Below are 23,762 nucleotides of genomic sequence, written 5' to 3' on the forward strand. Positions count from 1 at the left end.
GTACCAGCCTCATAAGAAGTCAATATGAAGCTCTCACCGGATTGAGTATGCACCAAAGGTGCAAGTATTATAATAGAGCTTCAAGTTGTGGATGTGAATTATACCTATGTGGAAGGAAGGTTATGAAAGAATAAAAGATGTGATGCGAGATTTTAAGGTAAGTACGGTAAAGGAAGGTTGTGAATAGTCCATACTTCAGATAGAAGGCTAGAGTCGCTGGGATTCAGTATTCAGGAATGATAGCAGCGTCTTCAGTGGCATACCTTCCGGCCTATGGTTTCTAGGTATCGAGAAGTCTAGTTAAGAGAGTGAAGAAGAGTTAGAGACGATGCGATGTCTCGCTTGATGTTCCAGAATAACGCAAGGAAATCTGTGGTGCAAGCAAGTTGAAGGAAGGTTGCGAGTAGTATAAACGAATATGTGTAGGTCGCAAGCTAAAGTATGATAAAGCGACAAGGTTTTAGGAAGACAAGAATAAGGATAAGAAAGGGCGAGTGAGAAGGTGACGAGAATGGATAAGTCCTCAGGATTAAGCCCATGTAAACAAGAAAGCTGATGGTTTAAAGTTATAAAAAGCTCAGCATAGCCTGAACAAAACTCAAAAGAGTCTAAGACTAGTAGAATTTAAAAGAGATGAAATGCTGCCCTGATAGTAGAATAAGGGTGTGATTGTGATAGATAAAGGATGACGTTTGGACCTTCGATTGAGTGATGATTTGAAGGGATTTCATGAATTGTACAGGATTAAAATACCCACGTAAGTGAGTCACATTGGGATGCTATAAAGTACGGTTATTGAAGTACAGTATCGCCGCTAAGTGGATCAGGAAAATCACTTCGAATATTCCTCGATGCAACGTAAGCCCTAGTGGCAATGTTTTACGTAAGAAATTTCAAGATATCAGTGGTAGATTGTAGATCAACATTGAGGTAAATCAACAATGGATGGATAAAAGTTACAAAGTACGAAATGAGATATGGCAATATTCGTAAGTACGACAAAGTACCGACCGAAGAACTTCAATACACCTATAGATGCCCAGAGGGACATCTTATCAAGTTCTGTACATGTTCCCAAAGTGAGGCCTAAAGATTAGCTAAAAGCTGAAGGGAAGAGTCGCATAGGAGCACATGCAAGGAAAAAGTCCTACAGGCTGCATGGCAGAAGGTAGCAAGAGTAACGAGATTGGAATAATTCCGACCACAGACTGTGGTGTGAGAAAGAGGCCTAAAGGGGGGAATGCCCTGGCCTTTGGAATTATTCACAAAACAGTCGTCTAAATAACAAGGGGAGTAATAAAGTATTCGGAAGACATAAACTATGAAAATGATAAATGCATCCGTCAACATTCGAGGACGAATGTTCCAAGGGGGGAATAATGTTCCAAAGGGGGGAATAATGTTACACCTCATGTTTTCGTACGTGAAAATACGCTATAAGTAAATTGATGGAAGCTCGAAAAATGTGATGTTACATCCCGCAATTTCGTACGTTAAAATTTCGTCGTAAGTTAATCGACATAAGTTCGGGAATGAGATTATCTTGAGATTATAAGCATTATGCTATTTCAAACAAGTGATGAGTAAATTCGTGAATGTGAGAGGGTAAGCAAATCGAAGAAAATGAATTTTGTCAAAGTGTGACATTTTGAAATAAAATACGGTCCGAGCTATAATACCCGGTATTTATGGACTAGTGCCATACAAGGTACTACATGGCCATGATAGTAAGGTGTATAAGGTGTGTTAAAAATAAGTAGTATTTTAAGTAATTTGGGATAATTCTTAATTATGTGGATAATTGGTTAATGGGAGATTAACTATTTAATTAAGGAATGGTTGGATAAGACTAACCCTCCCCCCACGTGGCAGCACCCCCAATCCCCATGTATGACTCTTAAGTCATTAATATATGTGGCAAGATTAAGAGATGTGAGAATTTGGCAAGTCTTATAACGTGAGTCACATTATTCATTTAATGAAAGAGATCCATTTTTAAGTCTTAGGAACATGAGTCATTAGTCACATATTCATCTAAGGACAGAGAGCCCATTTAAGTCTTAAGAACGTGAGTTCTTCATAAACGTGAGTTCTTCAAAGGGCATAACAATTCCATACCAAAATTAGATAATGTTGGTTGTTGATTCTGTAAAGCGTAAATTGCAAATTCTAAGCGAATCGGTTCAGGTATGTTAAGGCTATCCCTTCTTTCTTTTTGGCAAGATCTATACGACACGAACGAAACGAGCAAATGCATAATTTCCATAAATGACTATTCATAGAAATATTAGGGGTGTCTATATTCTTGATTCCCCATGTGAATTATTATTATATCTTCTGTTCATGGGTCTCAGAAAAATACGTATTTGATAAAATTTATCCGACAGGCATATTAGTTTTATGACATTCCGAGAAATCTTATTAACGTATTTTTTATGCATTTCATGCATTTATACATATACATTGACCCATGACCAGATGGCGTTATATACGCATATATTATATGTATATGAGATATGGGAAAAGGTTACAGCGTTATATACGCACCACCACCTGATCAGCTGGTATACGTTGATGATTTTCCCACATTAGTCACATATTCATCATGGGATGTCCTCGGAGGTTTGATGATGTTATGCACGCATATACCTATGCATGGTATGACATTTATACACATATGCATGGCATTATAATATTAAATGATTCACAAAGCTATTCAGACTTACATGTCGAGTATTTTACTCCATGTTTCTCTCATGTCTATTATTTACTGATTTTCATTCCTTACATACTCGGTACATTATTTGTACTGACGTCCCTTTGCCTGGGGACGCTGCGTTTCATGCCCGCAGGTCTCGATAGACAGGTCGAGAGTCCTCCAAGTAGGCGATCAGCTCAGCAGAAGATATTGGTGCACCCCATTTGCTCCGGAGTTGCTTGTTTGGTCAGTATGATTTAGACATGTATTGTTTGGTATGGCGGGACTCTGTCCCGACCTTTATGACAATTATGTATTCTTAGAGGCTTGTAGACAGATGTCATGTACGTAAAAGATTGTATGGCCTTGTCGGCCTATGTTCAGTGTACGAGTGGTTATTTTGATCTTAGAAGCCCATATGTCTTATGTATAAGTTGGCATTACATGTTGTATTCTACCTATCTCACGGCAGCCTCTCCGGCTCAGTTATCTATGATAGTATGATACGAAAAGATACATTATGTTGGTACTCGGTTGAGTAAGGTACCGGGTGCCCGTCGCGGCCCATCGGTTTGGGTCGTGACACAAATGAAGCAAGGAACTTCAGCCCAATTAGCCTCTTACGTGAACTATCTGTGAGATTATGGCAACACTTCAAGCACAGAGCTATAGGTGTCTAGAACAAGCTGGTATCTAAAACGAAAGCAGATTGATAAACTTTCTTCATTGCTTGTCTATTCCAATTTAAAGTAGGTCACCAAGTTCGGCTTTTGAGGGAAGCTAAATCTTTAAAAAATATAGGAAAAAGGAATCGGTTAGGAGAAAGGATATAGAAAACTTGAGTATAGATTCAAAATCAGAAGCAACTTAAATTTTGAACCCTAATGACCAGAAAAGGAAAAATTTCGAATTCGGTGTCACATAAGTTTGTCCTAAAGATAGGGACATGCCACCATACATGCTCCGTATAGTAGCAGAAATTTGTTTAATGCTGAACTTCAATGAAGAGAAATAGATTTTATTGTCTGCAGGAGCATCATCATTTGGTGGCAGCACAGGCTGGAACTTTGTCGCTTCATATATATCCTGTTAGTACAGAATGTCAACAATGTTAATAATAAATAAAAATGCATTATTAACTATAGCATAACTAACATAAATGCCAACAACAGATGTTATCCAAGTTTTTCTATTTGAAACATCCATTTGTGTTCTACTTAGAAATGCGGCTCTTAAGTTGGATGGACGATCATGCAGATTGTGAGAAGCTGTAGAAATCTGGAATATTTTGTATTTGGAATATCCATTAGTATTTTACTTAGAAATGTGGATTTTAATTTGCATCCTCGATCATATAAAATTGGACAAACGAAGATGCATTGACCTACGGTTGTAAGAGAGTCGTGTGAGAAGCTGTAGAAATCTGGAAATTGTTCTTTGAGGGGTGATTGCCCCAATCTTCATTCATGCTCAGAGGAGGATTTGTTGCAATCACCAACATTCATCTTGATTTTTATATCTAAAATTTCCAAAGTTTATCTGCCCTGATAAGTTGTTCCCCTGAATTCCAAAACTAGAGTTTGTGCACCACCTATTTCCAATTCCATATTTTGTAGTAACAACTGTTTTTCAGAGGGCTATTGCATGTAAATCAAATCTCCAATGTCACTTGAGAAATAAACTTCTGTTGTGTGCTCTCAAGTCCCTGACTTCCATCTCCCTATGCACCATGTTTCTTGTAACAATGTTCCATGTATACAGATGAAATTGTCTCATTCCTCTGTTACCTCTCTAAAGGAGTCATTTCTTGTATGTCCAGTGTTTGTCCATTTTCTTTGGAATTGGAATTATTGACATGGTGTAAATTGGAATTCAGTCTAAAATGCTATTGATCAACACCAATTTGCCACCAAAGATAGGTACTGTCTTTTCCAGTTGGGTAACCTCTTTTCACAGTTGTCCAGGATGATTTGCCAGATTCCATTTGACTTTTACCTTGCTCCCAGTTAGCAACCGAGATAGTTTGCTAGCAAAATATCGATCCTACAGCCTGACGTCTCAGCCAACCTTTGCATCGTTGTACCTTATTGACTGCAAAGATGTTGCTCTTTGCAAAGTTTATATTGAGTCTAGAAAGAGCCCCAACAACTGCGAAATCAATTTTAAATGCATGAGTTGGTTCTCGTCAGCCTGACATAGAATCAGTGTGTCATCCGCATACGTAAAATGTGAGATTGATGAAACATACAAGTTACCATTGCCTGCTTTAAAGCACATTAACCACTTTCCATATGTTACATATTTCAGTACGTCGCCCGGTCTATCTGGTAGGAGATAATTAGATAAAGGATCTCCTTATCTCAATCCTCTCTATGCTAGAAGCAAACCTTCTCTTGAGCCATTTATGATTATAGAGAATTCAACAGTAAATATGCAGAAATATATCCAGTTTGTCTATTCTTCCTTGGTAAAAGGCCACGGAGAAGCTATCCACTCCAGGTGCCTTACACCTGCACATGATTTAAGTATCTCAGCTGCCTCTTCTTCAATAAAAGGTCTTTAGACCCAAAAACTTTCCTCTTCTGATATCCATGGAAGATTTGAAACGTTTAAAGTTGGTCTCCATGTCTCGGGCTCCTTATACAGATTCAGAAAAAAAAAAATGCAGAATGTGCTCTTTGACTACAAGGGTGTCTTCCATGTCCTGCCTTAAGATTTATGTTTGCCAATGGGGTTGTGTATTTTCTGTGAATATTGGGCATCTTCTAAACCGTATCTTAGCCGCAAACACCTTAATTTTTGCCTCCAAGAAATTTCTTTACATTTTTGCCACCTTGCATAACCCATGGCTTAGCTATATTCTTTAAGATAATTCTTCTTTTGTTAATTCTCTACTTACTTCCATTCTATTAAATTCCAATCTTGTTATTTCCATTCTTTTAAGTTCTTTTTCAACATTGTCAACTTTCTAGCTAAAATGAAATTAGGTATGCCATTGATGTGGTAAGAATCCTATCACTGCTTCACTAGATTATGTTCTCAAATTTGAGGTAAGAGCTGCCTCTTTCCTGTTGTCCACATTATAGTAATACTGGACAACGATCATATAAGATCTTGGGGAATATTGATAGTATGATGAATTTGATGTTATTATCCCACTTTGACGAGTACAAGAATCTGTAGTTCCTTGATGCAATATTTGAATTGTTATCCTTCGCGCAAGTGAATCTCCGCCAATGGAGGGGGGTCCACCATTCCTTCTCTTGTCTAAAATCAGTGAACTCCTTCATGTAATTAACGGATCCGGCACTAAGAATCATTTCATTAATGTGTTTGGCAATACTAAAATCCGGACAAACTACTCATAGTCCTCCCAATAATCTCCATATAGCGTCTAGCTTATGTCATAGGCCATCCCCTTTTCTCCATTTTAGGCCATAAACTCTGGATAAAACCCACCAAACTCCCCTTTGTGAACCTCCTCACATTTACAATCTCTTTTCTCTCAAAGTGTGATTGTACCTCCACTCCTACACTCTACTACCACTTCTTCGAATCCCACACATTCGTCAACCCAAAAAAATGAAAATCAAAAATTGCTGCTCCCGTTTTCTGTTTCATGAATGCGATAAACATATTTCTGTTTCTTCAACTTGTGAAACAAATATAATTTACCTTTCATTACTAATCAATTTAATAAAAATAAATTTTATTATATGCAATGCAGATACATGGAAGTAAAGGAAAGGGGAACCATTAAGGCACACCTTGACCACATCATCTGAAATAACACCAGAAAATTGGCTAGAATCATCAGTTCCTCCAGCCCCAAGCATGCCGCGTGATAGCCAATTCAACCATCCACGAGGCTTGTTGGGTAGATGCTCATCTTCCAGAGGTTTAACAGTATTGACACTGTTGCTTACATCACTAGAAGATGAATTCAGCAACATATCCTGTAAACCCAGAAACAAAAAGTTTTTATATTTATGTGTGAGCATATGTATATAAGGGAAAATTAAACTAAAAAAATGAAATATTCTAACAAGGAATTTAAGTATACCAGATGTGAATGAGTGTAAGGAATGAGTGATCCAAATTGTTGAGCGTGTGGACAGATGAAATCACCAAGAAATGTAACATATGACTATTTTGTTTATGCAAAGAGAGTTAAAAAGCTTAAGAAATGCCCTAATTCCTCTATCCCCCAAAAAAAAAGAAAAGAAAAGGAAAAGTAGGATATCAAAGTGACTCGGTTAATTCTATTGCCATATAAAGAAAACAGTGTAGCCCAGCAACAAAACTTTTTATATATTTATGTGTGTATGCGCATGTGTGTATACAACAACAACATACCCAGAATAATCCTACATAGTGGCATGTGTGTATAAACGGGAGTTATTATTTCACGAAAAAGAAGAATAGAAATGCAAAAAAGTTGATAAAAAAAGCTGCAGACCTCCCCCACCACCCCCCCCAAAAAACCCCAGAAGAAAAAAATGTACTACTAATAGATAGATTATGTCAGAACACTAAAAAAAAAGGGGGTTTTGGGGGGGGGGGGAAGCAAAAAAAGTAGCACCAATTTCAGACCCCCCCCCCCCCAAAAAAAAAAAAAGAAAAAGAAAAAGAACATTAAAGTGTGAAGGTTGATTCTGTCACCATTTCAAAAAAAAAAAAAAAAAAAAAGTGACTTGGTTGTTTTTTGTTCATACCATGCATACATTCAATGATCAAGATCTCCAGTGAAGCATTTATGCACCAATTAATTATAATCATATCAGCTAATTTATTCTTTTAATTGTGGAAGGAATTGCAATGCAACACAGTTTTGGCAATAATGACTAGTTCTTTCAACTGCATACATACCTGTAACTCACGTTCAGCAACAGACCTGTAATTTAGGATGTCATCTACTTCAGATTTTTTCTCTATTTCCTCAAGCATATGAAGAACATCCACATCAATCACCTGAGATACAAAGTAAAGACGAACAGTGATCAAAATTCAAGTTCAATGAAACTGTGCAATGGGCATCCCAGAACAGAAGAATTTTTCAGTATTTCCAAAACAATCTATAACCATGAAGTGGCACCAGAAGAGACAAGTGGGGGAAAAAGAAAAGATTATTCTCAGGTTTACACTGTCTGCCCCTAAAACTTTGTGCCAAAATTGAAAAGTCATTAGGTATTCAGCCTAGACCGGTTGTCTTCACACCTGCTGTAATAGATTTCTTCAAGAGGTTTATAAAAGTAGGTTCAAATGATCTTACTCTCTTGCCTTGTTTTCAAAGGAAAAGAGTGTAAACTCAAAATCCATGGTTTCGCCGTAGAACCGTAATTCTCCAAGTTCATTCAGAACCAAAAAAGAAGCGATTTTTTTGCAAAACTTGCTCACCGTGCAAGTTCCAATTATACATCACATTAACATCCATTTTAGTAAAGTCGGTGTAAAAGATGAAAAATTACAAGAAATGATGCAATGTAAAAACAGCATTTATATGGAAATTTTTTGGAAAGGCAAATTATAATTAGCTCAGGTATGCGAAGTAATACCATATAATCAAGTTAAAAACCATTTTAATATTGATTTAGATGTAAAGATGCAATTTTTAATTTCTAATTCATGGACAAGATAGCAATGGCTAGATTCTAGATAGAGATGCTTCCCCACTTCTCTAGCTTCTATCAACTAAGAGCAAGTAATAACAAAGAGGATTTAAAGATAGACCACCATTTCCAACATGATCCGTTTACCGGAAATGACAGCTTATATTCAAAGTGAAACATATCCAATCAAATTATCGTATTTTTATTGTATGGATTCAACAAGATCATATAGGGAGGTCAACAAGATCGTATAGGGAGGTAGCTGCTTGGTCTTTATCTCTCGAAACGAATGTCACCAGACGTGTGTTGGCAAAGAAGTGCTCTTTTTTATTTGAAAGGAGGGGACTGAGAGAAGAATTCATTTTCCAGTTACATGCCTTTGATTGTTGGGTGAGCTCGATGGAAGCTAAGTTGTCTGCATAAAGGTTGACCTGATCAGAAGAAACTCTATTGATCATCGGATTTTCATTAATGTGAAAGTTGATCGAATATTGACTAAGGTGAATAAATGGAAGGGAGATCTTTCCCTAATACTCGGTCACTAGTCCTACGGTACTTGCATATCGGTCTAAAGAGGATTTAGTGTTCGATGGTGAATTTAATCGGGATACTCGTACACTTATGGGTTTATGAGCCTCTTTTTAGCCAAAGAACTTTTGAGGATTACAGATGTTGGCCTAAGTTTAGAAAAACACGTCAAAGATGAAGTTGTTAATCAATCACAATGGCCATTTTTTTAGTGCTATCATTTTCAGAGATGGTAACTTCTGCGATAGTACTTTTCGTTCACAAATAAAAGGATATGAGGTTGCCCTAGGGTTCTGGTTCAATGGCGCGAAATGTATGGTATACGCACATCACGAGTTCGAATCTTGCTCTCAACCAAGTCTTGTATTTAAGTAGAGAAAGGAAGAAGGATGGACCCAGTATACACCTAGTTTCAAAATTGAAAACAGTGAATTCTTGGTTATAAAGAAGCAGGAAAAAGATCCTAAACCTAAACGCTCTCTCCTCTCTGGCAATGCCAATAACTATTTTAAGGAGAATGGCGCCCATGGTTGATCACCAGCCTCCAGTAGGAGAAAAATCACCAAAATAACAGCCTACATATGCTTCTTTACTCAAGCCAACATAATCTACTGCTGCTTGTGCACCGTTGAACTTAATAACCTGTGGCTTTCGTTCATGGAGAACCAACTATCATGCTTGAATATGTAGATTTGGATGCCTACATTCAGGAAGAAAATTTGCAGTATGCTCTTGTTGTTAAGTTTTCTTAAGGGAGACCAAAGATGCATGATCTAAGAAGAGTTTTTCCTCCACAATTTCAGATCAAAAGGGATGGTGACATAGGAGTGGCTCTATAGAGGAGTAGTGAATGGTGGGGTGAGCTCTATAAAACGCAAAACTAAAAGTAGGAGCAATAGTCGATTTCTAAAGAAATTTTCACACGACTTGGTTTAAGTACTCAGAGCACCAAACAAAGTGCCATTCTTTAACTGCCAAAAATCCGAGAAAAACAGGAATAATATGCATAAGTTGGTTCTTTATGTGCAAAAGAGCAAGACAGATTGTCAATCACTACTGCAGCATTGCAAAATGTTTGGGATTAAATGGGAGATGCCGCTAGTTGTTACCAAATGTTTTTCGAATAATATTTTAGGAGGAAAAGAAGAGTATGGCAGGTAATTGAAAAATGTTACCAAAATGCTTTCGGGCAATATTTTAGGAGGAAAGGGAGAGTATGGAAGGCAATTCCACTTGCGCTCATGTGATCTATGTGGAAAGAAAGAAAGAAAGAAAGAAATGGAAGAGCATATCCTTTGACGGATGCGGCGGATTGGCACTAGAAAGATCCACTTGGTAAAAGGATATGAGATGCGGCGGATGGCACTAGAAAGATCCACTTGGTAAATTGGCAGACCATTACAACACCAAGGAAATGGCGTGGACTTGGAGTGGAAGATCTTAGGGGCCGTTTGGTAGCATGTATTAGAGAAAATAATACATGTATTAGCTTTGGTATTATTAATCTTTTGTTTGGTACACTTTTTCAACCTATGTATAACGAATACAAGTATTAGTTATACACCATATTTAGTATTATCTTATGCATAACTAATATATAGCAAATCATGGTATTAGCAATACCAAGACTATTAATACATGCAAAAGCATGGTTAAAGAAAAAATTGCCCTTGAAGTCCCTCAAAGCTAAAGAATGTGGAGGGTATTTTTGTAAACAAAATATTTTTTTAGAAATTATATAATGCATGTCATTTTTAATACACCACACCAAACGATTATAAGAAATAATACCAGCATAACTAATCTTTGCATTACTAGTCCCGCATTACTAACACCTTATTCAGTATTATTCTTATACATCCTACCAAACGACCCCTTAGGGTGTTCAATAGAGCTTTGTTGGGAAAGTGGTTATGGAGATTTGGGGTTGGAGGATCGCGCTTTATGGATGGAGGTTGTAGTAGAGAAGTATGGCTCTATGGAAGGAGGGTGGAGGACAATGCCCATTACAGGTCCTTTTGAGTGTGGTACGTGGAGGAGCATTATGAAGGTTTGGGAAGTCTCCAGTGGCAATGACAGTTTTAGGGCTGGGGATGGAAGGAGAATCAGCTTTTGGAATCATAAGCGGTGTGGGGAGGATGCATTGAGGACTCCATTCCCTCATGTATTCAGAGCTTCGAATCAAAAAGAGTTGATGGTTCACCAGATTCGCAAGGAGCATGAAGGGGAAGTAGCATGGGATCTCACATTCAGATGGAACCTACAAGATTGGGAGATACGGGAGTTCCAAAGTTTGATGGAGTTGCTATACATGCAAACCAGGCCCCAGTCAAATAGTGACTCATGGAGATAGGCGTTGAGGAGTGATGGTTTGTTCACAGTCAAGTCCTTCTACCAGAATTTGTTGGTGGGAGAGAAAGCCTTTTTCCCACACTTACCGATTTGGATTCCTAGAGCACCTAGGAAAGTGTGCCTTTTTGCATAGTTGACAGTAAGGGGAGTGATCTTGACTGTTGAAAATCTTCGAAAGAGAGGAATTACACTTGTTAGTTGGTGCTATATGTGTAAAAGCTCAGGGGAAGAAGTTGATCATCTTTTGTTGCATTGCCCTGTGTCCTCGGCTTTGTGGAGGGTGATCATGAACTTTTTTGGTGTTCAATGGGTGATGCCAAGCATTGTAAAGGAAATGCTATATAGCTAGGCCGGTTTCCGTAGAAGAAGAAAGAAAAAGGCGTGGAAGTTTGCCCCGTTAGCTCTCATGTGGATAGTTTGGGGGGAGAGAAATAGGAGTCTCAAGCCATCAGTTCTCTTTTCAACACTAATAAAGACATCATATAAGTAAGCAACGCATCCAATACACTGTTTATCAGAATAAGTTTTCCAGCCAAAGGAGAAGTATTGGGTCTTCCACCTTGTTAGTATCTTCTCACATCTCTCTATTACCCCATTCCAGATATCTTTTGATTTATTTTAAGCTCCCAATGGCATTCCTAGGCATGTGGTTGGTAGGGAAAATAAGAAACTTTTTAACTTGAACACAAATAGAGCACAATGATATTTTTGTTGGTGAGTAACAACAGTTCTATCAAATGGTTGTGGAAACATATCAGAAGAGTAAGAAATTCTAGTTGACTTTTTTCTCGCCTTCCAAATTCAACTATAGGCTAATTTACTTAGGACCCGTTTGGACATAGATTCCCAAATATTTTATGAAAAAGCTGATTTGGGTGAAGTTTGATTTGAAATTGAAAATGTGTTTGGACATGAATTTTGGGGCAAGTTTTGACATGTTAAAAAGTCGTTTTTTTTTGTTTGTTCAACTAAAAAGTCCCAAATTGTCATGATTTGGCCCAAAAATAGGTCTTAAGCTATATTTGGGATTTGAAGTTTTGGTTTTCAAAATCTCCCAAAAACAAGATTAATTCTAAAAACAAACACATATTTTTGTTTTTGAAAAAAAAAAGGCCAAACGCCTACTTAGTATGGAGGATCCAGGAGAGCATTCTGGGTCCATGCTAACCGTTTCCTCGTCGCCATGAGAGATTTAAGATACATTTCCCATCTTGAAAAATTTCTCCAGTATCCTTTTTCCAGACATTCTCAAGTATTGTTGTATTATTCGTTTCATTAGGGGACACAAGGTTCACAGCTAAGCTCATGTTAATCCTGAATAGTAGAAGAATGAGATTTTTATGTCAGGTGTTGGTCTATAATTGCAGGAAAAACAATGCCAGTTTTTATCGTGATGAAGAAGTGCAAATGCATTCACAAAAGGCTGAAAATGCAGAACATGGAATATGTGGGATACAAACACCACAAAAGCAATCAGACATACAATTATTTTGGCACATTTCCATGGGAGTATATGAGATATTCCTTGTTCTTCAACTCTTTTCACTCATAGAATTCTCTGGATTTCTTAATCTCTCTCCTAATGAATTTCCCCTTTAATGGGAGAAATTTAAACATTAAAGGAATTAGCATAGCACGGGTATATCAAAAGAGAAAAAACAAAAAAGAAACTGATAGGCAACTAGATTGGAAGTCACTAACCTGATCTTGTCGAAGGCATTTCAGTTTTATCTTGTACAAGTTCACATACTTCCGGCGGCGATTTCTAGCATGAAAAATTAAGTACAATTACTTCCAAAACTGTATCAAATTTTAACATATGGTTAAAAGGGAAAAGCCAAATGTCTCATCATTTATGAATAATTGGTGTCGAGTGTCCTACGTTAGTAAGGGAATGAGTTGTTGTCTTCTTGTATGATTTAAGACAATTCTCATTTCATGATCTAACTTTTGGGTTGAGTTAGGGCCAATCCATTTTCTTTATAGTCGGCACACTACATTAGTAAATGGGACTGCTATATTGATGAAGCAAAGGCGTTGCAGGAAGCAGTTTTACTCCAAATCACTTCAAAGCAACTAGCTCTTTAAAGGGAAATCATGGAAAATCCTTTTAAGCTAACCTAATGCTTATTGAGGAAAAAACATGAAAGCCTAAAAGCAAAATATCTTCAATAATAAAGGTTGCATGCTCCTTAATTGTATCCATAAGAGAAGAATCTAGAGCTATAGCCCTAAACAAGGTAAGATCCCCAATTTTCTCAATCAAAAGCTTATTAAAACAAAATAAGAGAAGTCAAAACAACTAGGAACAAACCCTAAGAACTAAGAAACTAATCAGATAACAGCAATAATAAGACTCTAAAATTACCAAGTAAAAGAAAGTAGCTAAAGATCAGAGTGCAGCATAAACAGTAACACATTCAACAGTAACTTTTTTCCTCCCTCTGCACTACATCAGCTCCCGGACTGGAAAAAAGAAGTGCCCTCTTTTCTTATTCTTTCACAAGATAAAGCGCACCAAGAGAATACTGAGTATGTACATGATAAAGAAATGGACCTTGGGCCTAACTCAACCCTAAAAGCTCGCTCATGGATGAGAATTGCCCAAGATCATATAAAGAGACCTTCCTATCCTTTAATGACCGATGTTGGACTCAACACCCCTCCCCTCCCCCCGCAAGCCCAGGACTAGACATCTGGAGCGTGGACAATATAAGATGGGGGTCCAACATCGGGTGAAACAAGAATTGGGTGGGGTGGCTCTAATACCATGATAAAGAAATGTACCTTGGGCCTAACCCAACACCCCAAAAGCTAGCTCATGAGGTGAGGATTGCCCAAGACCATATAAAGATTTCCCTGAAATCCTATAGTGAGCTAATAACTCTAAAAATGTCAACCCATATACATCTATCATGTTACTCCATAACGCCAAAAAATATGAACATGTATATTTTAAGCTGTACATTGGTACAGCTGCATCAAAACTGCTTCCTTTCCTTTTTACACAACAAGCACTTAAATTGTGTTATGTAAAGATATATCTCAAAGTTGAAATCATGGTAAAATATGCCACCTTCTTAGGCACTCTTTTCCAATGATCTTCGGCCAAAGAGTAGTAGGGGTGTCAGATGTAGGTAGAATTTTATACAGTTAGCTCCCTTCCAGATTTGCTGAGGAGCTGAACCATACTATCAATCTCCAAATCATGGTAATCCCTCCTATGCCACCTTCTTAGGCACTCTTTTTCAATGATCTTTGAAAGCCAAAGATTTACTAGTCAGATGTATGTAGGATTTTATACAGTCTGCTCCCTTCCAGTTTGCTGAGGAGCTGAACCTTACTATCCATCTCCAAATCTAGGTAATCCCTCCTAAAAGTTATCTCCCATTCACCAGTTTTACATTGAAGAGCATATCATAAAATTATTACCTTTCTACCATTTTCCACTTCAAAACTTCATCCTTTTTTATCAAGTAAAAGATAACTTCACTGAATAAAGGGAGGAAAAATATCCCCTATACAAGTGGTATACCAAAAAGTAGAGAAACTACAAATATGTATCTTTATGAAAGACACCCCCCATCCTCTACCCACTTTAAAACTTCTTATGAAAAACACCAAAATATACCTACTAATTGATGTACCCGAGACGCATTTCCTCTAGCTCCCGAGAAAGACATTATATGAACTGGATTAAAAGGGTCAATCATCCTAAAATTAGGATTCATTTCTTGTCGCAAATATTCACTTGTATTCATTTCTTGTCGCAAAATATTCACTTGTAGCATACCATATTTCAATGGATTGACATAATTTTTCTACCGCTTGTACATTCCCATAATGATGGTGAAACTCTACTTGAATCCATTTAATTTTTTTTACCGACAAACCTGTGCTCGAAAATCAAAATATTTTGAGCACGGGTTTTTATGGTCCAAGACTCCAAGTGTATCTTGTCTTTACTACGAATTATTTTCCTTAACTGTGTCCATATCAGTCACAGAAGATAGAGGATACAGGGCGAAAGAAGATAAAGGAAATGGTCAGTGCACCAAGTAGTCGGCATGCCATATTTCACCTGTATTATGGCTTCCACAACTACTTGAATAATAATCTATTATACAAACCTGGCCTTCTTCCTTAACCTTGTCCAATTCCATCCCACAAGTTCCATCCAACACGGGGTAGCACATGGTATGCCAAGACGAAAAGACGGGCCAAGGTATCAAATATCATCAAAATTTCATCAGCTGGTAAATAAGTTTTCTTTTTAAATAATCAGTAGCGTGAATTTCAATTTCAACCCTGACGAAGTGCAAATGAACATGAAACTTAAACGAGTATGAAGAATTGAAATGCCAAATAATTGACTGTATTAGACTGATATCTAATGAACAAAACAACAAAGAAAGAGCTCCTAATGATTTTCCCATATTGGTTGGGGGGGAAGTTACATGATTTTCCCATATTGGTTGGGGGGGAAGTTACAGCCTCTCTCCAAGGTACTTCCAAGAAGTTCTCATCAACCTCTGTTGAACGTCCAGTAAAACAGATTGCTGTGCATACTGCCACCATGCTATTTGCCAGCCTTTAAGCTTTTTACCTAAAGGACTCCACCAAGGACGAAACCGTCCGTACCTACAATGCAAGGACAACAAAACCGAACATCAAAAAATTTAGAAAGGGTAAACGATTTTCTGATGGATGTTTACTCAAATAGTAAAAAGATTAGGTGGAAAGGCAATTCTATATAATATTTTTTTTTGCGGGGGGGGTGTTGTCCTGGTTAATAGTGGTCTGAATGCTCTTCCTACATATATAACGTCTCTTTATGGCATGCCAATGAGAATTGATGCACTGAGGAGGAATTTCATTTGGCAAGGTAATAAGGAGTAGAGATGCTACCGTAGATAGTCACTCACATGCAGTAAGAAGGAAGGGGGCTAGGGAATTAGAAACCTGAGAAAGCACAACAGGACTCTATTGATTTAATGGGATTCCCTTTGAAGACCAAGCTTTGTGGAGAAAGGTGATAAATGACAAAAAGGGGACAGAAGGGCAGTGGTGCACAAGATCTGTTACCAATTCTTATGGAGTGAGTGTATGGAAATCAATTAGAACCCTTTGTCAAGATTTTGCAAGTAACATCAGCATTAAAGTTGGAAATGGCTTGAAGACTTCCTTTTGGAATGATGACTTGATTGGGAATGGCCCTCTCAAAGAGATCTTTCCAGATATTTTCAGCTTAGTACAACAACCTGATGCAACTTTAGCTGAAATTTGGAGTCAACAGAGCTGGGATCTCACCTTTAGAGATATCTGAGTGACTGGAAAGTGCGCAGGTGACTGAATTCTTCAGTCTTCTACAGATTTTAAGGGGAACTGCTGAACAAGAGGACAAGCTAGTGTGGGTTAGAACAACAAAGGAACTTTTTCAGAGAAATTGTGGTAGACGGGTATAAATTGTGGTACTCAAGACGCGTTGGGGACAAGAATAGGGAAGGTATTTTAGTTGACAGGGAACTCAGGGAGTTAGTGGTCGAGGTTAGGAGGGTAAACGATAGGTTGATGAGTATTAAGCTTGTAGTTGGAGGGTTTACTGTAAACGTGGTTAGCGCGTACGGCCCCAGGTAGGATTGGACCAGGAGGTCAAGAGGCAATTTTGGGAGGATTTGGAAGCAGATATTTGAAAATGTATTCATTGGTACATTGGAGCAAAACCACTGTATACAAGTGGTTTCCGGATTCATTGATGATTGGATGTGATTAGGGCAGAACCACGTGTTGATATTCCAATACTAAGCCATGCAATACAAGGAACATTAAGGAGTGCGACAAGCTAAGAAGCACCTCTTATGAGAAGCATTACTTCCTATATCTTGCACATAAATAAGAGGAAGTAAAGCTTAGTGGAGATATTTATCTCTGTACGAACTCAAAAAATAGAGGGGGAAAAAACATGTGGCAATGTCGTCAAAAGCCGAAACAAAAAAACTACATATACGCAGCTGCATGCTTTACCCAATAGTTGCACTTAACTTTCAAATGATAGCACGTCACTTTTCCTTTTTCCAGTCCATGTTAGCACTGCTCAATACTAATAGAGGGGATACTGCGCCAAGCATCATGCTGCTTTTCTTTGTTGTGGAGCACAAATTCTATACCATCCGAGTATTATTGAGCTTTCTGGAGAATAATATTTTTGTATAGCTCAGTTCTAGCGTGTACTTACATGTCTTGGGGATTTTATCCCTTTTTTGTTATTGCAATATCATTTGTAATTATGGAGATGAGAATATCAATAAACCAGACATGCTTTCTTCCCCAAAAGCTGTTTGAAAATGTAATACAACAGCTTAGCACACCATTCTATTCGCATAAAGATTCTTTCATTCTCCATAAACAAGATTTAAACAGCTCGGGTAATCATGAAAATACATCGAGTGCTTTGGCTTAAACAATCTCAGATTCCGCTTTGAGTTGTTGCAATCAAAACTTCCATTGAGAAAGATGAAGGTCAAGGGAAGGAATATTGTACAAATCTTAGATATTAATTAGAAAAGTGAAAGATAGACAAATAGCAAAGCAATGTAACTATTGTAAATAGGCTGACATCTAGTTCTCAATCCTTCTTTCATGAATGAAATATTCTTCATCATAAAAAATGGAAAAGGGAAACATAACAAAAACAAAGTAAATGTCTTAATTCAAAGAGTGAAAATGAAATAGTTCAAGATAAAATTATTGAGCTCCTCAACGAACAGATATTAACTAAAAAATACACGAGGCGAATGGTGACATCTTACTTCTCTCTCAATTGACATGTCAGCAAATAGTCACAAATGCTCAAGATTTGTTGTATTTGAATCTCATCCAGAGAAACATCCTAATGTGCAATGAAAAAGGAGATCAACAACTATGTTACTGTGATACTGAATTACAAATGAAATTCTTTAAAATGATAGGAAATATCCTGTACAAACCATATTATTCAACTCTATACTTAAGAAGTATTGCGGAACATCTTTCTCAAGCCTTCCTGAACGGTTCACCTATATCAGAATTGGTGACAGCTCATTAGAAAACATAAATAAAAGAAGCATAAAGTTTACAAACAGAACAACACATTGATTTGACCTTGTAATATAAATAAGTGTGTATGAGCCCATTAAAAGGGCCGGCTAACTCTTCCAAAATCCAATACAGATCTAAGTCAAAGGCAAATTTCCCAAGTGGAAAATAAAACTAAAACTAAATAGGAAATTTTGAAATAACCATATAGAGCACACGATCATGTTGAACCGTTGGTTTTACTTTTTAGTAGGAAAAGGGGGGGGGGGGGGGTCTCGTCTGTACAGGTTTTTCATTTTCTTTAATTGGAATTGAATCCAGTTTTGCCGCAAATAAGTAGCCGGTTGATAAAACATATTTCATCTGCACATCACATAAAGCATATCAAATAAAAGTATGGCTCGACTTCAGATGGAAAATAAGTTAAGACTTGAGAATGCTGTTGATGCTTCAGTCCAATTTTTATTGAACGATTTAGACTTAGGCACTTAGCACAGTAATAAGAAAAGCTTCAAAGGATTTCTACCGCTCACATTTACCAGTTCAAATACAAGAGGAGAAGTTGATGAAAAGATATCCATCAAAACAGAAGCAGCCTTACATCATAGTTACATTTTGGAGATGAAAAACTGCCATTTTAGGGACGCTGTTAACAAATAAAATGCACCTTAAATAGATAGAGCGATTCATATAGCTAATCCCGAGTAATTGGAATTGAGGTACAGTTGATGGTTAAGTGATGTTGGACAAAAAGCTGCTCTTTCAGGAAGTAATTTATGGAGGACCTATTGCCTGGAAAGAAAGGCATGGAACCAATTATTAGATGTCAATAATTGGGAAGTTCACAAGTGGTCCGGTTAATTTTAACCTATATAACAAAGAAAGCAATAAAGTAACTCATTTTAGAAAGTGGTGATTATTAAAGACCCAAGTATGACTTCTCTTTTTTTGTTTTAATTCAAAACACAAAAGGAATAGACAACTAACAACAGAACAAAAGGTTGAGTACGAGGTTCACATACCGAAAGAGACAAAGATACATCTAGTGGGACCAACATATATTTGTCATCATTTGCTTCCAATTCTCTGCCCTTACTGTTAGAATCCACTGCATAGTCTCTCATCACCTCATCAGTACTTTGGAAGGTAGTACAGTAGAGTTCCAGTCCTTTTACTTCAACAAGTTTGTTGACACGCCCATCTCTCATTTTCCCACTAGATGGACAAAGGACAAGTAAGGTAAACGACACAAATGGTGCAGGTGTTGATTCTTAAAAACCAAAGAATGCTTTGCAGAAGTATTTGCAGCCAATATTTGCGGAAATAACTCTTGCACAAATGAAGCACATATTGTAAGAGGACAGCCCGGTGCACAAAGCATCTTACGTTCACACAGGGTCCGGGGAAGGGCTGCACCCTTAGGGGTATGATGTAAGCCTATTAGGGTAGACAAATGAAGCACATGTTGTGAGTTTTATGGATTGAGAAACACCTGTAACTGCCATTAGTTATACGGAGAGAAATTGTTTTTGGAAAAGGAAAAAAAAATTATCACCGCGACTTCAAAGTATAATCATAAAAATAATTTGTTTAGTTTCTAATAAGATTGACTAGTATATTAGATAATGACAAATTCTCCTTTTAGTACATGTCAAATACAGAACCGTACAGAATAGCTTCCCAACCCATTGCAATCTGGAAGCAAATTTATAAAACTACTCTAGCACACTGAAGCCTGACTCTAGATATGCGCAGACTGATAGAAACATTGACCAAATAATTGCTGGCATTGTATGAAGGGCCTAATACTCCTATAATATCATACCCGCCTTTTAAGCATTAAAGAATTCCAGTTCCAAGGAGGAACACAAAATTCTCCTTGCATTAAATAGACTATCTCATGCATGAGAAATATGAGCTTACACTGTTAAAGAAAGAACAATATATTTTTCAAGCATAGCAAATTCATCAATGTAAGTGACTGCATGAAGAGAACATGGAAAAGATACAAGACCAATTAGAGTCATACCTAACTAGCTGCCTCATAATTGTTAAACTTGACCTTTTAAGCATTAAAGAATTCCAGTTCCAAGGAGGAACACAAAATTCTCCTTGCATTAAATAGACTATCTCATGCATGAGAAATATGAGCTTACACTGTTAATGAAAGAACAATATATTTTTCAAGCATAGCAAATTCATCAATGTAAGTGACTGCATGAAGAGAACATGGAAAAGATACAACACCAATTAGAGTCATACCTAACTAGCTGCCTCATAATTGTTAAACTTGACAGCTTCATACCAAAGACAGTTACTGCCTGACAAAAAAGGAAACAAGTAATTGCTTAGAACATCACATGAAGGTTAATGTACATAACAACAACAACAACAACTGTGCCTCAATCCCAAACAAGTTGGAATCGGCTATATGAATCCTCACTGACTATGTTACTCCATATAAACTCATCTCAGGCCAATATAATCCAGAAAAAAAAAATATTCATAGAAAAAAAAGTGTACTAGAACTTCATTATATTTTCTACTGACACATAAAGGCTAATATACATTTTCTTAAGGATCTCAGGAGGTTAATTTTGCTAAAATTTGCAACTTCTGACTGATCTGGTTGTTTTGATTGCCATAGTATCCTTTTTTTTCCCCTTTCCTGACATCCAGTTTCCTTTGACTTGTATGGGTTCTTATGCAATAACGAATCGGCTTTACTCTTGTACATGTCGGTTAGACTAACCTAAAAAGCATGAAAGGTTACTTGATTTGAATCTCCATTTGTATTTTCCACACATCATTAGACATGATCTTAGATTAGATGAAACGAGCACTTCTTGTTTCATTTAATTCTTCTATGAATCATTTTTTTTTTTTGCTAAACTTCTATGAATCATTAAGCATTCAACTGTTCCAAGATATAGAAAAGATTTCAGTATATATAAATGGAGAAAAAAGGAATTCATATATTGAATGCATAAATACCGTAAAGGATATATATATATATGAATGAGCCATCACTATTATGAGAATAGTAGTAAGAGATACAAAGAGTTCCTATAATCGTGTGTTTATACCAGAGATCGGTTTTGAGCCCCTACCTGTTTATCCTACTTATAGATGAGCTAACTGAAGATCTCAAGAAGAAGAAAAGGCTTCTTGTTTTTCTGTGTATATTTACATCCCAAGAACATGCTACTTATACAAGGTTCTTATGACTAATTAAGGAAAGAGAATAAAGGCTAATTAAATCAAATCAAAACAGTCACGTTGATTCGGGAATCAATATTCCTAGAATCAAGCCTAAAAATCCTCCTACAATCAATACTCTTCCTCAAGTTTGTGCAAAGATGTCACACATCCCCAACTTGCAAATCAGTGTGTGAAGGATCGTTTGTTGAGACCTTTTGTAAGCACATCAACTAGTTGTTTCTCTTATGACACATGAAGCAAAGTCAAGAAACCCTTGTAATCATTTCTTTGATGAAGTGTCGATCAATTTCAATATGTTTCATTCTGTCATGTTCAATGTTCTAAAAGGCTTTCTTGGGACTCAAGACTAGCAAAAAGCCTCAGTGGAGCTTAGTTTTGTGATGCTTACGCCTCAAGCGCCCGACTGTGCGCCTTAAACACGCCAAACGCCCAACGCTTAAGGCTCGCCTAATAGTTCATATGCAAATCATGTGTCGAATTCTGTAATTAGTACTGTTGACCATCAAAATTCTTTAACAAATAAGTGATAAATGTTCTATTTTCATCTATAGAAGTATGAAGATTGAGAGTAACTCAAATAACGAGCCATGGTATTGCAGATTTACTAATTGAGAGTATCGTCAGAGCGAATATCATTGAACCTCTTTTAAAAATAGATAGCTGAAGTTTATATTTTCACTTGTTATTAATTTTCATGTCTTAGTCTTATATCTCTCAGGATTATCATTCTTTTATTGTTTTGCTATTTGAAAGCAATTTTGTATTTATTCATGAAGGAGTGATGTTTTAAATTATAATATTGATACAGTTTATTGATTATTTACTTTTAGGGAGGTATAATGTATAGTCTGATAACATTTTTTACGAAATTGTAGTTATTTAATTGTTCGACAATTAAGACATTATAGTTGATTTGTACCTCATAATAACTTAAACACTATTGCATTGTTTATACTAGTAAAAACATGCTAGATATTTTATTTTTTATGAGTTTCTTTAATCCTTTTTAATTTTCTTAAAAATTTAATGTGCTTTCTATAGTTTTCGTGTTAATAAGTTATTTTATTGATTTATAAATTAAAAAATTTAAAGATCTATGGGGCTTATGCCCCATGTCCCGGGGCTTACGTCTAGGATTGTGCATTTGGATCGGAGCTCAATTCAGATTTTCGGATTTCGGATATTTGGATCAGATATGGATTATGTTTTTAAAAATTTCGGATATCCGGATCGGATTCAGATTGGTATAATTTTAACCCGATCCAATCCGAAATCCGAAATTATTTTTAGGACATGTATAAATACTAAACTTTAATTTTAGGGTTAGGTATTATTTCATCGAGCCTCTCTATCTCTAAGCTCTTTTCAGAGAGACTGCTGCTCTGTTCCACCTATCTTCTCTGTGTTCCGACTATCGGCGGTGACCGGACGACACCTCTTGCTTTATCGACTCGAATAATCCTATGAATTCAGCTTGCCTAACCTTCCAGCAGAGACCTTTCGGTATGAAACGGTCTAAAGTTGTTACTGAATGAAGATCTAAGTCATGCTTGCATTTTATACATTATGAGATCACTAATTGCCTTTTATGTTGCTAAGCTGTGTGTTGAAAAATTTTGTTCTGTTGTTGATGCAGAATGGATGAAATGATGCGTGGTTAGAGGGGATGGGGGGAGATGGCTGCGTTAGGGGATAGATTAGCAATAGCCTTAATAATACGTACAATCTGATCCGACAATCCGAAATATTTATCCGATCTAAACTTTAAAATCCGATCCGATTCGATGTTAATTCGGATCGGAATCGGATTGCATTTTGTAGAATCCGAAATGTGCTAAATCCGATCCATGCACAGCCTTACTTATGCCCCGTGTCTCGGAGCTTACGCCTCGCCTCGTACTAAGTAAGATACTGTGGCTCGCGCCTCCACCTTTTAGAACACTGGTCATGCTTAACAGGATTATGAACTATACTGATTGCAGCCTTGCTATCACAATACAAGGAAAGTTTTCCTTTTTCAGACAATCTCAATTCCTCTAGTAGCTTTAGTAGCCACAGAAGTTTACAAACAAACTGGGACATAGCTCTATATTCTACCTCGGAACTTAATGTAGCAAGTACATTTTGTCTTTATTTCTCCAAATAACTAAGTTTTCCCTCTTATGAGTGTACAGTAACTAGACGTAGACCTTCTGTCATTTGTACATCCAGCACAGTCCGCATCTGTATAGGCTTCTACCTGGAAGTGACCATGTTTGGTGAAAAGGAGAATTTTTCCT

General features: G+C 37.0%; 1 protein-coding gene across 17 annotated transcripts in view; it reads right to left on the reverse strand.

Moving 5' to 3' along the window:
* LOC107809406 (uncharacterized) overlaps window positions 1-23,762 on the reverse strand; it is an 84,586-nt gene that overhangs the window by 49,390 nt on the left and 11,434 nt on the right. For 12 of the 17 annotated variants that reach the window (XM_075229620.1, XM_075229618.1, XM_075229617.1 and 9 more), the window contains 9 exons: window positions 20,524-20,582; window positions 19,284-19,476; window positions 18,174-18,242; window positions 17,997-18,076; window positions 15,679-15,828; window positions 12,889-12,952; window positions 7,568-7,669; window positions 6,466-6,654; window positions 3,657-3,784 (listed from right to left, as the gene is read on the reverse strand). In XM_075229620.1, coding sequence (XP_075085721.1) covers window positions 3,657-3,784; window positions 6,466-6,654; window positions 7,568-7,669; window positions 12,889-12,952; window positions 15,679-15,828; window positions 17,997-18,076; window positions 18,174-18,242; window positions 19,284-19,476; window positions 20,524-20,582 — 1,034 coding nt within the window. Of the gene's footprint in view, window positions 1-3,656; window positions 3,785-6,465; window positions 6,655-7,567; window positions 7,670-12,888; window positions 12,953-15,678; window positions 15,829-17,996; window positions 18,077-18,173; window positions 18,243-18,928; window positions 19,047-19,283; window positions 19,477-20,290; window positions 20,438-20,523; window positions 20,583-23,762 lie in introns of those variants that run through there. The other 5 variants (XM_075229625.1, XM_075229624.1, XM_075229627.1 and 2 more) reach the window with 5 other exon arrangements.

The sequence above is a fragment of the Nicotiana tabacum genome, chromosome 14, assembly GCF_000715075.1.
Source record: "Nicotiana tabacum cultivar K326 chromosome 14, ASM71507v2, whole genome shotgun sequence".
Taxonomy (NCBI): domain Eukaryota; kingdom Viridiplantae; phylum Streptophyta; class Magnoliopsida; order Solanales; family Solanaceae; genus Nicotiana; species Nicotiana tabacum.